The sequence below is a fragment of the Canis lupus genome, chromosome 33 (assembly GCF_003254725.2).
Source record: "Canis lupus dingo isolate Sandy chromosome 33, ASM325472v2, whole genome shotgun sequence".
Taxonomy (NCBI): domain Eukaryota; kingdom Metazoa; phylum Chordata; class Mammalia; order Carnivora; family Canidae; genus Canis; species Canis lupus.
Window position 1 is genome coordinate 30,361,313 of NC_064275.1, and position 17,257 is coordinate 30,378,569.

Genomic DNA, 17,257 nt, shown 5'->3' on the forward strand with positions numbered 1-17,257 from the left:
TACCTGGGTGGAGCTGGTGGCTACCGAGATGCAGTCAATAAAGCTGTGTCTTCGAGTGAAAAATGCAACTATCTGCTGCCAGCGTGAAGGTTCTGGCTCAGCTTGCAGTTCATCTGATGAGCCCTTTTTTGCCCAATGTTTCTGCTTTGGGCCTACTGAGCCATGGCTAGAGCTAGTATTGCCTCCTCGACTGGCGCGAGAGTATAGAAGTGTGTTGTTCCCGAAAATGTAATTCATCTCTGCAGCCCTGCAGGTGGTTGCCAAGCAGGCTTACTTCTCTACCAGCTGCTGAGTGGTGAATGATCAGTAAAAACTGCAGCTAGAATTACAGCAGCATCACTTGTAGATCAGGGAAAATAAAAACCTTGAAAAATGATGCTCATTTTCTCTGTAATTTCTTCCCATGAAAGAGCTTGTATCTTCCTTCTGTACCTGTTAGTTCTATGATGGCTGAGTTTATATTTGCAGACAAAAAAGACGGCATAAGGTTGATGTCTTTCTCATGATTATTTTTTCACCAGCGTCTGCAGGAATCAAAAGCTGTTCTTTTGTTAGCTGATAACTAGACGGAATGAAATCCAGGAAGTGAGGTCGATTAGCAGGTAAAGAAGGATGTTATAAACACTGGACTACCAAGACCATTCGGGGCTGCCTGATTTAATGCACAGGGTGGGAAAAACTCTGGATTATGAAGTTTCAATCACAGTCTGTAGTAAAAGCCAATGGCATCTTCACTGCTTAAATAATTATAAATATGAACTGAATTTAAAAATACAAGAAGACTCTCTTGCCAATAGTTATGACTGTTTAAATAATTTTAATAAAGGAGGCTTTGTCATTCACATATAAATTTCCACATCAGGAAGGAGCTCACATTAATTAGATTCTAAGTTTTTTTTTTAAAAGGTATTTACATTCAACTCTGAGGATCTAATGCTAGAGTAAAATCCATGTAAAATGTGGCATGATCATTTTATATAATATACTGGTTCTTAATGCTTTGATAATGCTTTGATAATTGTTGAATTATCACCATCATCTTTCTCATACATTATAAACACTAAGATAAGCAAGTCACGGACTTTTTAAAATGCAAAAGAATTAAAGGTAAATTTTTTGTTTTATAACCAGCAAAGCATTTTTATCCAACACTACATAAATAATACTCTGGGGTTCACTAAATAATATTGTTTGATTACTAGATAGACATTTCCTAATATCTAATATATCTAAGTCTGTGTTTCTCAACATAATAGTCTACCTCAGAATCACCTAGGATGCTGGTTAAAATACAGACTGGTATCCCCTCCTCATCAGAATGTTTTAGGGTAAGAGGGATCTTGAAATTTTCATTTTTAAAAAGACCCCTAAGTGACTCTTAAGCAACCTCAAGCTTAAGAGCCACAGACTCCTAAGTCTGTCCTGTTAACACTGCTACATTAGCATACAACATATGGTCATTTTAAAACAATATATGAATAAAAATGTTACTTGATAATTTACTAATGGTTGACTAATTTAGTTTTCAAATTGATACAAGCACATCCCAAGTCCCAATCTTGACCATATTACTTTTTCAGATGTGGACTGATAACAAAAACTTACTTATTATGTGTTTACCAGCACCAGCTAAATGCAGCCTATTAGAAAGTAGTATTGGCAAACTATGACCTCCAGGTCCACTGCAAATCCTGATTCAGCAAGCAAAGATGCTAATACCCTCTCTCTTATTCCATCCATAAGATACAGATAGATACCCAACAAGGGTTGATTGTCACGTGGGACTCTTGAGAGCTAAGATGCTTTGTGACAGAGATTACAGCACAGTTTGCTGCTTCTTCCCTAGGCCTCTGCAGATAGTAGCTGGCAATTTTGTGACCCTAGACGGATTGGTCCTGTCCATTTAGGGGCAAGGAAACAGAGGAAAATACAAAGGGTAAACAGAGAATCAAGAATCCTCTAAAGGGGGCAGCCCAGGTAGCTCTGTGGTTTAGCGCCGCCTTCAGCCCCGGGCCTGATCCTGGAGACCCTGAATCGAGTCCCACATCAGGCTCCCTGCATGGAGCCTGCTTCTCCCTCTGCCTGTGTCTCTGGCTCCCTCTCTCTGTTTCTCATGAATAAATAAATAAAATCTTAAAAAAAAAAAAATCCTCTAAAGGAAAAATACTAAACCTCCTAAAAAACAAAACAGTAATATGGACCAGGTACTTAATAAACAACTGATTCGTGTAGTTTATACGAATGCTCCAGTAATTTTTTTGGCCCCAAAAGATGTACCTTGTGAACCATGTCTGATGAAAACCTGAAATGGGGGGGATCCTAGAAGTAACAGAGGCTCTGTTATTATAGATTGGTATGGATGAGGATAGTGTACACAAATGCTGAATGCAAATTTCCTACTCACACTGCAAACAATAAAAACATACACAATGAATAGTAAGCCATTTGTGTACAGAGATTTCTTATCCTAAAGCTGACAGGGGACCTAAGTACTTTTCAGTGCACAGACTTCCTATTCAAATCCATTGACAAAGCAACTCCGAGTTTTGAGAAAAGTTTCTTTATGAAAATAACCAATTACCTGTGCTACAAAATTCTAGCATCATCTCATCCATTACCCAGTAGTCAATACATGCAAAGCCATATGTAAATCACAAATGGTTTCATATGATTTGATTGGGAGATGAAAGGTGATCAATTCCTCACTGATTTCTACTTTAGAATAGCCCTACTCATATAGCAGAGTTGAAAAATAAACTCTATTCCATTAAAACAAAATTTAAGCTCATTATTGAATCTGGAAAGTTTATTTAAAATAATGAATAAAAAAATACACAATGTCAAAATCAGTGAATAACTTAACATTTTAGTATGATTTAAATACATTCTTTTTCTGTATAGTTCAACTTTTTTTCACAAATGATAGTATTATCTATACTAGAACTCTAAACAATAAAGCTTAAGTAGACTGAGTACATCCATTCAGTGGATTATTATTGTTATCATTATATAATCTAAAAGTAACGAATATACTATAAATGCAACATAACGGATTTTCCTTACACTCTTATCTTTATGATCTGGCCTATTCAATTTCAAAATGTGCAACTATACTAATATAAGACTTCAAAAAATTTTTTTCTACTCAATTTATTTAAACAAGACAAAAACCATACAGTTCACCCACTTTTCCTACTCCCCTGCCTCATATAACCAACCACCAATCTTTTGTCCACATTATAAAAGATATCACTGGTATTTGTCTTTCTCTGACTTATTTCACTTAGCATGATACTCTCAAGGTCCATCCATGTTGTCCCAAATGTCAAAATTTCATTCTCTTTTACCGCATATACAATATTTTCTTCATTCATTCTTCCATTGATGGATACTTAGGTTGTTTCTATCTTGGCTACTGTAAATAATGCTGCAATGAACATGGAGGTGCATATACCTTTTTGAATTGGCATTTTCATTTTCTTCAAATAAATACAAAGAAGTAGATTTGCTGGGTCATATGGTAGCTTTATTTTCAATTTTGAGAAACTCCTATACTATTTTCCCCAATGGTTTCATCAATATACATTCCCACCAACAGTGCATGAGGGCTTCTTTACTGCACATCCTTGCTGATACTTACTATTTCTTGTCTTTTTGTTAATAATCATTCTAACAGGTGTGAGGCAGTATCTCGTTGTGCATTTCCCTGATGATTAATGAAGTTGAGCATCTATGTTTTCATATATCTGCCGGCCATCTGTGAGTCTTCTTTGGAAAATTCTATTCAGATCTTCTCGCATTTTTAAATAAAATTGTTCAGTTTTTTGCTAGGAGGTTGTATTAATTCTTAATGTATTTTGGATATTAGCCCTTTATCAGATATATGATTTGTCATTATTTTCTCCCATTCAGTAGTATGTCTTTTCTTCTTGGTGGCATGGCTTCCCTTGCTGTGCAGAAGCTTTTTAGTTTGATGTAGTCCCATTAGTTTGTTTTTGCTTTTCCTGCTTTTGCTTTTGGTGTCAGATTCCAAATATCATTACCAAGACCTATGTCAAGGAGATTGCTGCCTATGTTTTCTTCTAGGAGTTTTCTCCTAGGATAAGACTAAGCTGAGAAGATTTATGACACAGACTGGTTATTTGCTTAGAAAAACTCTGTTCATATATATATATATATATATATATATATATATATATATACACACACACACACATATATATATATATACACATACATACACACACACACAAATCCTTCTGTAAGAGCACCATCTTGTGGTCAAATCATATGCAAGCTACAAGCTTACCTTAATATACCAGGGCCATCCAAAAAAGCTAAGATAAAATTTAACATTTTAATATATTCCAGAGATGTAAAAACAAAATTGATTTCAAAAAAGTACCCATTAATATACTCAAAATGGGAAGGATTCTATATTCAACAGGCATGTATTTGCTTATGTCTATCTTTCTGCTGCCCTCAAGTCATATAATATTTGAAAAACTACCAACTAGTGCTGGTGACCTTATTTGATAGTATACTCAGTATGACTGTATGAAATGCATCCAGGCTAGGAGACATACTTATTTAAAATAATTATCTGCTCACACACTCTGTTCTATCTTTGATTTCAAGTCCTGCTTAATTAACTATGTTTACTTTGCACATACTGATTGGAACATAATTTTCCCTGCCATTGAAAACAAAAGCCAAATATGAATTCTTTAATTTCCTCAATGTTCAACACAACATCCCGTAATAAGCAGAGCACCTACTCTCTTCTTTGTCACTTCACCCTGATTTAAATCTATTTTAAAATAGGCTCAGTTTTATTTGTTTGATTTACTGTTCTGACCATTTTCCCTAATTCCCAGTTCAATTTCAATTTTAGGAATCCTGACACTGTTATTATTATTATTATGATATACTATCATATTCGTAACTATTTAAAATTAAGCTTTCTTTAAAGAATTCTTATATACCATAAAAATTTACGCACTGCATCCTTTTCTTCCACACAATTTTTCACCATTATATTGCCAATTTCTTCCTTGAAACTGCCCAGCTCTGGCAAAAAAGCTTCCCTTTCAGAGTCTTAAATCATAGTACCTTTAGGCCAAATAAAACCTGAATAAAGTAACTTTCAATCACTATCTTATTTCATTATTTCAGTAATGAGAATCAGCACCAGTTCCACAAGAACCTGATAGATTATTTCATAGTCCATTTCATGGTGGCAAACCCTTCACAGGGCCACTTATCAGCTTAGGACTGAGGCCCCCATTTGCTAACAGTTCCCTAAGCTACAGTACCATAAACCTTCCTGCATTTTTACAGTTTCCTCTGATTATCACCCTGCTACTATACTTGTTTGCTTCAGTAACTGGCTCCTCCTCTGAACTGGCATCTTGTCCACACCTTTAATACCCTGTCCAAATGTCAATTTTCTTTTTTTCAGAATACTCCAAATTTTTTTCTCTTTATATCTCTCCATAAAAAATACTAATCACTGAAATCTAACAAAGCTATTAGCATAGATGTTTAATAAATGTTTACTAAATGTAGTTCTTACCTGATAAACAAAACTAATATTTTAACAGATGTTTTTTTCCCAAAAATCATATAATCAACTTTATCAAAAGTTTAAAAAATTTTACACCTGACAAGTCAATGCAGAAGTTCACATCTGCCAGAGACTCATACTGGCTATAGGTGCATTCAATCTTAAGCAATGGCCATGATCAACCATGAAGGCTTTACATGGATTTTTAATCTTTACCACAACCTTCTTCATTGTTGTGAAGATGAAGCTAGCTTCATTGTGAAGCTTACTTTCTATAGGAAACAGACAATAGGTACATAAGTGAACAAATAATCTAGTTTGTCTTAAACCTCTTTAACAGTGACCATGAGGGGCAGCCCCAGTGGTGCAGCAGTTTAGCGCCACCTGCGGCCCAGAGCATGATCCTGGAGACCTGGGATCGAGTCCCACATTGGGCTCCCTGCATGGAGCCCGCTTCTCCCTCTGCCTGTGTCTCTGCCTCTCTCTCTCTGTGTCTCTGTGTTTCTATGAATAAATAAATAAATAAAATCTTTAAAAAAAAAGAAAAAAGAAAAAAACAGTGACCATGAGCACTGAATCCAAGGGCCAGAGGCTATCAATCTTCTCCTGAAATGAAATTAACAGGACTCCTCATTTTTACTTTAAGTTGTCAATTTGCTAAAATGTTCACCAGTTTGTTTACATTCAGCTTTTAAAATGGAGGTGGGACTCTTACTACCCACACTCCTGTCAGAATCTGTACACATGGAAGTAACTACCAAAACACTCTACCCAAAAGAGTGAGGAGTTGAGTGTGTGCAAACTGGCTTTGCATAGTGTGTAACAATCAGAATGACCAGAAACACAAAACACCAGAAACAAAGAATTATACTAACCTGGGAGAGTTTCTTGACTAAAGTTATATGTTAATTCAGTCGAGAGAAAATAGGAATAGACAAGAACAGCATATAAAGCAGGACAGTGCTTAGAATTCAAGTGTTTTAAAGTCCTGTTATTCAGAACGAGGACAGAAGATTAACTATTAACTTCAGATTTTAAGTCTTTTTACAGCTTTAAGTTAAAAATTATATTAAAATTTCTAGGATAATCATTAAAAGAAAAGAAACAAGTAACTTCCAAGCAAATATGATGAAAAATCTATGATGAAAGATATGAAAAGAATAAAGGTCTCCTATTGAGATAGAGAAGCTGAAAGAACTACATTTTAGAAAGCCTCCATTTCTGCTGTTTTTCTGCTAGGCCCCATTTACTTATGTTCCATATTTTGCATTTCAGTAAAAATCAAAGAAGTTATGTTCCCAATCTAAGGAGGGGAAGCAAGAAAGCTAATCATTCTCTGAAGTTTGTCCTAGGCCCCCAAACACCTGATAACATCTAAGAAGAGTCGAATCCCAAACATGTTCCAGGACATTAGCTTTGAAAAAACTGCGGCTGACACTAATATCAATACCTTCTAACTTCAATGATTTATAAAGTAACACCTGTTATTCACCTGTTATTCGCCTCTGATTGGACCCTACCCAGGATTCCTGAAGGAACACCTATTCTGGACCCCTTTCCAATACAATCCCTGGGCCCCACATGATAAAGAGACTCATTCTCCTTTCCCTTCAGAGTCTTCCAGACACTCTACTTGCTATTCTCTGTCACTTCTTCTTTCACTTTCTCCAGCTTATGTTTGATTTCTATCCTGCATGAAGCCAAGCACTCTCTTGGCTGGTCCTGCAGGACACCCCCTTCTGGGATGTCAGATCCAGACTGCCTGTATCATTATGTTTAAAAATTAAGAAACATACTTCTAAATAACTCATAGAGCAAAAGAAAATCACAATAGGGAATAAAAGAAAATGTTAGAACGATAAAAAACATTACATGTTATAACTTGTGAGATAAAGTAAAATGGTTTGTGTGGGGTTTTTTTTTGTTTTGTTTTGTTTTAGATTTTATTTATTCATGAGAGACACAGAGAGAGAAAGGCAGAGACACAGGCAGAGGGAGGAAAAGCAGGCTCCAGGCAGGGACCCTGATGTGGGACTCGATCCCAGGACTCCAGGATCATGCCCTGTGCCAAAGGCAGGCGCTAAACTGCTGAGCCACCCAGGGATCCCAGTAAAGTGGTATTTAAAGAAAAGTTTACAAAATCAAATATTATTAGAAAAGGCTAATACTATTATAATTAGCAAACAACTTAAATCAGGAAACCAAAACAAACAAACCAAAAAACCCAAACAGAATACACTCAAAGAAAGAAGAGAAAAAAATAATAATGGTAAGGAAGGGAAGAAAGAGAAAAGAACAGTCTCTGTCACTAATAGCCAACCAAAATTTTCTTCTCTGTATCTCTCATTTTGTCTTGCAAGGTAAGATCAGCTTGCTTCTACCAAACACAACCTTAATTTATATGTAGGCTATCCATACATTTATATTTATAGATGTGCATGAACACATGTTATGCAGGTAAAGTATGTGTGAAAACAGGGAGGGTGGGGATCGCAGCACATGGGGGAAGGAACCAAGAAGACTTTTTGAAAAAGAGATGAATCTCTGAAAAAAACATTATTTGGCAAGAATGATCAAGGGGGAGCACCTGGGTGGCTCAGCTGGTTAAGCGCCTGCCTTTGGCTCAGGTCATGACCCTGGGATTGAGTCCTGCATCATTAGGCTCCCTGCTCAGTGGGGAGTCTGCTCCTCCCTCTCCCTTTACCCCTCCCCCCTGCTCATACTCACATACTCTCTCTCAAATAAAATCTAAAAAAAAAAAAAGAAAAAAAGACTGATCAAGGGGAAAAAAAAACAAGGCACAAATAAACATTATTAGGAACAAAAAAAGGGGGCCATACCTAAATAAGCTATAGACAAAACTCCCATGATATTAATATTTTGAAATAAATATAAAATGGACAAATTCCTAGAAGAAATAACCTAGCAAAAGTATTAACAGAAAATCTAAATGGTACTATAACCATCAAAATATTTACTAGAAATAAGAAATGATCCCCCAGAGAGAATTATAAAACAAAGGTTAAGTTTTACTAGGAAAAAATTATCCTTACTCACAATACATACAACCAACAAATGATTAGTAACCAGAGTATATAAAGAACTTGTAGGGGCACATAGGTGGCTCATCTGGTTAAGTGGCTGACTACTGATTTCAACTCAGGTCATGATCTCAGAGCCCTGGGATCAAGCCCCATCTTGGGCTCCATACTCAGAGCAGAGTTTGCTTAAGGATTCTCTTTCTCTCTCCCTCTGTCCTTCCCTCTACTTACTGCTCTAAATAAATAAATCTTTAAAAAAAAAAAAAAAAAAGATTGTACAGATTAGTAAAAAGAATTAAGGACAAAAATGAGCGAAAATCTTCAGAGGTTGTATCACAGAATAGAAAACCTGAATAACCATTAAATACATTGCTGCTGGAATGTAAATTATATAACCACTTGGAAAGATAAGTATACACAAGCACAAAGATAGGTATACATAACCTAGTTGTTTTTTTTAGAAGAGAATCTTTTTTTTTTGTTTTTAAGATTTTATTTATTTATTCATGAGAGAGAGAGACAGAGGCAGAGACACAGGCAGAGGGAGAAGCAGGCTCCATGCAGGAAGCCCGACGTGGGACTTGATCCCGGGACTCCAGGATCACGCCCTGAGATCAAGACAGATGCTCAACCGCTTGAGCCACCCAGGTGTCCCCATAACCTGGTTTTTAACAACACTTTCTATATTAGTAATATTCTGAAAATAATTCAACATCCATCAAAAGTAAGATAAATTATAATAGTAAGAGAAAAAAAATCCTGGAGCAGTGAAAACAATCTCAGAAATGTAATGCTGAGCCAAAAAGTCAAGTTCAGATTATATACAGTATAATCCATTTATATAAAATTTAAGATGGGCAAAATAAACAATATATTGACTGGAGATCTAAATATGTGGTAGAGCTTTATAAGAAACCAGGATTGTGGTTATTTCTGAGGGGAGTTAATACTCTTTCTTTCTCTATATCTAATAATATTTATTTCTTAGTTTTAGAAGATTTTATTTATTTATTTGAGAGAGAGAGAGAAAGAGAGAGAGTGCCAGCACACAAGCTGGGGGGGGGGGGGGAGAAGCAGACTCCCTACTGAGCAGGGAGCCTGATGCAGGGCTTGATCACAGGACTCTGGGATCATGACCCGAGCCAAAGGCAGACAATTAACTGAATGAGCCACCCAAGCACCCTATACCTACTAATATTCAAAACATTTAAAAAATATTTCATTGTGAAGTATTTGAAATATTACAGTTATTTCCTTTTGTTTAGGCTTCAAGATAGCATCATTAGGCTTAAAGATAGTATCACTGAATAAAATTCATTTATAAAATATATCTTTAAAAATGTTTTTAGAATGCTAATAAATATTATGAAATTCCTTCTAACTAATAAACCATCATCACCAAGGGGTAAAAATTCTACACAAAAGAAGAGTTCTCTCTGAGCATGAGCTATACTAGGAACAAAAGTAATATAGAGTTCATAGCAACAAAGTTATCCATCTTACCTTTATTGGTGAAATATGAGAATGGGAAACAAATCCATGGACATTCTCAATTTCTGACAGGTTCTTCTCTGAGACATGAACTAATTCCGGACCTATCACCTCATTAGTGATTTGTGGAGATATGTGCTCTTGAGGGGGTGTGTCTTCATCCTGATACCGGTATTTCTGTAAAGAAAATGATTAAATATGAAAATATCCTGAAAAGCAAAGTGAGTTCAATTCAAATCATGGTTTAATGAAGCCAAATACTCAATAATATTTAACTATATGAAAAGTGTATTGTATGGCTTAATACATAAAGTCTGAGAGAAATAGGCTTCCATTTTAAAGTCATGCCAATTTTTAATAAAATTATTTGATTATTAAAAATAATTCAGATTATAAGAAGATGGCCAAGTAGGAAGCACAAAGAATTTGTCTTTCCACTTAGACAACAATTACACAGGCAGAATCTGCCTAAACTATTCTGGAACTCTGGAGTCTGTTGAAGGCCTACAACTTCTAAGGGAGAAAGTTGGGATGTAAATTGTAATTGCTTCAGGTTAACTTCACCATTTGTATTCATCATAGCTGATACTCACCTAATTTTTACAATAGGTAAAAATTAACTCAAAATGGATCAAGGATCTAAATGTAAGACCTAAAACGGTAATACTCTTAAAAGAAAACATGGTACACAAAAGCTTCAGGACATTGCATTTGGCCATGATTTCTTGGGTATGACACAAAGGCACAAGTAACTAAAGAAGAAACAAACTGGACTTCATAAACATTTTAAAATTTTGCATATCAAAAGACACTCTCCACAGAGTAAAAGGTAACTGGCAGAATGAGAAAGTTTTGCAAATCTAAAGGATTAATATCCAAAATATACAGAAAACCAAAATTCAACAAAAAACCCTCAAACAACTCAATTCAAACATAGGCATTAAACCAGAGAATGAGAAAGTTTTGCAAATCTAAAGGATTAATATCCAAAATATACAGAAAACTAAAATTCAACAAAAAAACCCTCAAACAACTCAATTCAAACATAGGCATTAAACCAGAGAATCCTCTAAAGTAAATGAATGGATAAGCACATGAAAAGATGCTCAACATAACTAATTATTACAGAAATGCAAGTCAAAACTATTAGATATCACCTCAGACCCATTAGGATGATTCCTATTAAAAAAAACAGAAAACATGGAGATCCCTGGGTGGCTCAGCGGTTTAGCGCCTGCCTTTGGCGCACAGCGTGATCCTGGAGTCCCGGGATCAAGCCCCACATCGGGCTCCCTGCATGGAGTCTGCTTCTCCCTCTGACTGTGTCTCTACCTTTCTCTCTCTGTGTCTCTCATGAATAAATAAATAAAATCTTTAAAACAAAAAACAGAAAACAAGTGTTGATGAGAATACTGAGAAACTGGAACACTCGTGCATTTTTGGGAATGTAAATCGGTACAGCTACTGTGGAAAGAAGGATGGTGGTTCCTCAAGAAAGTAAAAATAGAATTACCATATAAATCCAGCAATTCCACTTCTGGGTATACACCCAAAAGAATTGGAAGCAGGGTCCTGACGAGAGATTTGTATACCCATGTTCACAGTAGCATTACTCAAAATAGCTAAAACATGGAAGAAACCCAAGTGTTCATCAATGGAGAATGAATAAGCAAAATGTGGTATATACATACAATGGAGTGTTTTCAGCCTAAGAAAAAAAAACCTGCAATATGTTACATGAGATGAAACCTTGTGAACATTATGCTAAATGAAATAAGCCAGTCACAGAAAGACAAATACTGTGTAATTCCACTTATATGAAGTACTCAGAGTACAGCTGATTCTTGAACAAGGGGTCAGGGTCACCAATCACCTACACAGTCAAAACTCGGTGTCTAACTTTGACTCCCCCAAAGTTTAACTACTAATAGCCTACTACTGATTGTTTATTAACATGAACACTTAACACATATTTTATGTGTCATATGTATGATATACTGTATTCTTACAGTAAGTCTAGAAAGAAGATAAGAAAATCATAAAGGATAATTATGATATAGTTATAATTTTCTAATCATGAAAACACTAGTATCAACATACATTATACATTCATAAATACTTTTAGTGTTTTTAATATAAGTTATGCAGTTCATCTGTGAGTTTTTTCAAACTGCTGCAAATCTCTAAAAGATTTTCCCATGTATTTATTTGAAAAAAGCTGTATATATCAGGAGACCTGGCAGTTGAAAACCATGTTGTTCAAGGCTCAACTGTAGTCAAAATCATAAAGATCTAAAGTTATAATGGTTGTTGCCAGGGGCTGCAGGGAGGGGAGAATTTTGACATTATTTAATAGAGTTTCACTTTTATATGATGAATACAGTTATGGGGATGGATGGTTCTAATGGTTACACAATCAGGTGAATGAATGTATATTCATACCACTGAACCATAAACTTAAAAATGGTTAAATGGTAAATTTTTTGTAATCTATACTTCATTACAAAAAAGAAAAAAGTTTAGTAATTCAGAACTAGGTGAACAAGAAACCTGAATAATGATTTGCTCATCTCTAAACCCAATGTCAGCTGAATGCTGTATTTCTAAATACACAATTGGTTAAGTGAAGTAAAAATGAAAAGCCAAAGTTGTTTGGCTAAAATTAGTTTGGTTTTCTTATTCAGTTAACTAGTATAAAAACGAAAAAGTCTTTTCAAATTTTAATTGAATATTAGTCCATTAGGGAACGGTATTTTGCTTTCATCTACAAGAGAATCTTTGTCTCTAACTCTCTCACACACATATAATTCTGTGCAATCTATTTTTAAAGGAACATAATTTTAAGAAAACCAAATCTACCTTACCTCTTACACAAAAGTAAAGGAAATCATAATTATAGGAACGAGAAGAAAATAAAAGTATATTTTTCAACTCAGGCTGAGAATGTGTATGCATAAACACCAAACCAAAATAAACTGTAATATTCTCTCCTCCCCCAAGAAACACACTTATAAAGAAAAAGACACAAACGAGCCAAAATAAATTTTATAAAAACCAAAAAATTATTAGCCACTATTAGCTACCCTTATAAATCATTTTAAAAAACATAGCAAACATAATAATGGGGTATTTCTCTTTACCTACTGATATGGTTCACACATGAATGTTCCTTTATTTACCATTCTCAAGAAGACTAAAAAAAAAAAAATGGTTTTCTATCATCCTCTTAAAGTAATTAAGAGGTTTTTAGATATTACTAAATGCAATCCTGATCAAAATGCTCTCTGCCTTTTTTCAGCACTTGACAAGATGATGGCCCTAATATTCACATGGAGTTGCAAAAGGCCCAGAACAGTCAAAATAATCTTTAAACAGAAGAAAAAAGTGGAGGACCCACACTTCCCAATTTCAAAAACATTCTACAAAGCTGTATTAATCACGATTGTGATACTGGTGCAAAGACAGACACGTATCAACAGCACAGAATTAAGTAAGAGTCCAGAAATACATCATCATATTTATGGTTAACTGATGTTCAACATGGGTACCAAGAGAATTTAATGGGAAAGCATAGTCTTTTTTTTTTTTTTAAGATTTATTTATTTATGATAGACATAGAGTGAGAGAGGCAGAGACACAGGCAGAGGGAGAAGGCTCCATGCTGGGAGCACGACATGGGACTCAATCCCGGGACTCCAGGATCGTGCCCTGGGCCAAAGGCAGGTGCTAAACCGCTGAGCCACCCAGGGATTCCCAGCATAGTCTTTTCAACAAATGATGCTGAGACAACTGGATGCAAAATAATTAAATAAGACCTCATTCTAACACTACGTATAAAAATTAATTCAAAATGGATCAAGCCCTAAATATGAGAGCTAAAACATAAAACTCTTAGAAATAAACACAAATATACATTTTAGAACCTTGGATTCAACAGTGGTCTCCCACGTACAACAACAAAAGCACAAGCAGATAAATTTGACTTGATATAAATGAGAAACTTTTGTTCATCAAAGGGTGTATCAAAAAAGTGAAAAGATAACCCTCAAGATGGGAGAAAATGTTTCCAAATCATGTATTTGATAACATATCTAGAATACATAAGGTATCTGGTAAGTCTCCTGAATACATAATGAATTCTTACAACTCAACAATAAAAACTCCAATTTTTAAAATGGCAAAAGATTTAAACACATTTTTCCAAAGAAGATAAACAAATGGACAATAAGCACATGCAAAGATGTTCAACATCATTAGTTATCACAGAAATGCAAATCAAAATCACAATGAGCTATCACTTCACATCCACCAGAATGGCCATAATCAAAAAAACTGATGATAATAATAATAATAATACACATTGGTGAGGATGTGAAGAAACAGGAACTGTCATTGCTGGGGGGAATATAGCCATTCTGGAAATAGTGAAGCCATTCTGGAAAACAGTTTGGCAGTTCCTCAAAAGGTAAAAAGAGTTACCATATGACAAGAGTAATGTCACTCCTACATATATATCCAAGAGAATTGAAAAGGTGCATCCACATAAAAATTTGCACACAACCTGAAAAAAAAAAAAAAAAAAAAAAAAAAAAAAAAAAAAAAAAAAAAAATTTGCACACAAATATTCATAGTATTATTATTCATAATAGCCCCAAAGTGGAAACCAATCCAAATGTTTATCAATTTATAAATGGATAAATAAAATGTGGTATATTCATACAATAGAACATTTAGCTATAATAAGTAATTAAGTATTTATACATTTTACAACATGGAACTTTGAAAATATTACGCTAAGTGAAAGAAGAAAGATACAAAAAGCCATGTACTGTATAATTCCATTTATATGTAACGTTTGGAATAGGCAAATTCATAGAACCAGAAAGTAGATTAGTGATTTTCAAAGACTTGGGAAAGGGAGAAATGGAAATCAACTGCTAGTGAGTTAGGAGTTTCTGTTTGGGTCATGAAAATGTTCTGGAATTAGTGAGGATGGCTGCACAACCTTGTGCACAGAACTATACAATTTAAAAGGATTAAAAGGATTAATGTTATGGTATGTGAATATGTTAATTTAAAAATTATTAAAATGTTATTATAGGAGCTCCAGGGTGGTTCAGGTGGCTATGCAGCTGCCTTCAGCTCAAGTTATGACTTTAAAGTCCTAGGAATTAAGGGATTAAGCCTCGCATCCAGCTCCCTGCTCAGCAGGGAGTCTGCTTCTTCCTTTCCCTCTGTTCCTCCCGCATTCGTTCTCTCACTCAAATAAAATTGTTTAAAAAATTTAAAATAATAAAATATCACTATAAATGGATGGATTACACATTAGCTAATTGGCTTAAACTCAGTGCAAATATCCTTTTGAAAGCTCAAACTGTCTTATTTATAGCCAGTAGGAATCTCCTAAACTCTGAGTCCCCTTACACCTGGCACATTTTTTAAAAAAAGATTTTATTTATTTATTCATGAGAGACAGAGAGAGAGGCAGAGACATAGGAAGAGGGAGAAGAAGGCTCCATGCAGGGAGCCTGATGTGGGACTCAATCCCAGGACCCTGGGATCATTACCCAAGCCAAAGGCAGATGCTCAACCACTGAGCCACTCAGGTGCCCCTATACCTGGCAATTTTAAGAACACAACAATATACGGTTCCCAGAAAGAGAATTCAGTTTTTTATTAATGATTCAAAAAAGGGATTCCTTGAGGTACAAGGAAAGTATTGAGAAAGTATTTCCAAGTAGCTTTCCAGGCCCACCATTAATTACATTGCACAGTATTATTCATCTGCACTTCTTATAATTTAAAGGTTGATTTCAACCAATTACCAAAAAAATTTAACACTGAAAATTTCATATAAAACCAGTTTGCTAATACAGAAGAATGCACAGAACTAAGCCTCCTACAAGGATGGTCTAACTTAGCTAACACTTATACTAGAAAAGAATTAGCTAGCGATGAAGGAGGGAGATTCAAAAATGACAATAAGAACATTCTAAATACCCATTTAGAAATTTCCCCATTGTTTTCTATGTCTTTAAGGTTGGTATCTTCAGTATCAAAACTTCCATTGCTCTTAATCTTGGTTAACAATATTGGCAACATTACTTACTGACTGCTGCGACTTGAAAACTATTTTTTTAAAGATTTATTTATTTATTCATAGAGATGCAGAGAGAGAGAGAGAAAGGCAGAGACACAGGCAGAGGGAGAAGCAGGCTCCATGCAGAGAGCCTGATGTGGAACTCGATCCAGGGTCTCCAGGATCAGGCCCTGGGCTGCAGGCGGCGCTAAACCGCTGCGCCACTGGGGCTGCCCCTTGAAAACTATTTTAATTTGGAATGTAAGTATGTTACTACTTCACTGCTGTCACATATTTTTCAGAAATGTTTCTTAATCAGTTTTCTGATAATGGAAAACATGCAGATTCCTGAATCTATTAGAAAATTTAAAATGGCTGAAATTAAAATTAAAAAGGTACTAAATTACTAGTATAAGGTTTTTAAATTAATGCTGATCAGTAGAATAAACATAGTTGTTAGTTTGTAAATGTCCTCTTACCTACCTTCTCAATCTATAAATACTTGTTGTTCTTGTAATAAATTAAAAAGAAATATTTTGCACCATATATGCTTTCCTAGCATTGTTCCCCAACATACTTGTTACAAGAAAAACAGTAAGACATCAGCATTAAGTGCCGTGGTGAGCTTTAATGTTCATTTCTAAAACAGATGAAGATTATGTGTTGAGGAATGCAGAGACAGAACCACCACCAATTTGGAACCCAATTTCTAAATTTCAATAAAAACTTACATGCTGGGTTGGTACAGTGGGTGTTTGTAAATATGGGGATAAATAAAACTTAAGATGTTGATACAAATATTTCAAATATTTGTTAAAATTCAATGGTAAAGACCTGTTTAGAAAGAACACCCACAAATCATTAGGAGAAGAAATTAAAAGGAAGAAAGGCAGGCAGGCATGCAGGAAAAGGTTGAAACTAAAAAGTTAGGAAATGGGAAGAAAGTTAAAATACATGAATGAAAACTACAATAAGTATAAAATATGGGAAGAATTAAAAAATGAATGATTATAATAAATGTAAATGTATTATAAGTACTTTTAAATTCTATCAAGAAATAGCTCATTCCTGCATTCCTGA

General features: G+C 34.9%; 1 protein-coding gene across 30 annotated transcripts in view; it reads right to left on the reverse strand.

Moving 5' to 3' along the window:
• Positions 1-17,257, reverse strand: part of DLG1 (discs large MAGUK scaffold protein 1) — a 236,889-nt gene that overhangs the window by 140,533 nt on the left and 79,099 nt on the right. For 24 of the 30 annotated variants that reach the window (XM_049105598.1, XM_025473488.3, XM_049105596.1 and 21 more), the window contains exon 5: positions 10,111-10,275. In XM_049105598.1, coding sequence (XP_048961555.1) covers positions 10,111-10,275 — 165 coding nt within the window. Of the gene's footprint in view, positions 1-3; positions 575-10,110; positions 10,276-17,257 lie in introns of those variants that run through there. The other 6 variants (XM_049105599.1, XM_025473590.3, XM_025473592.3 and 3 more) reach the window with 6 other exon arrangements.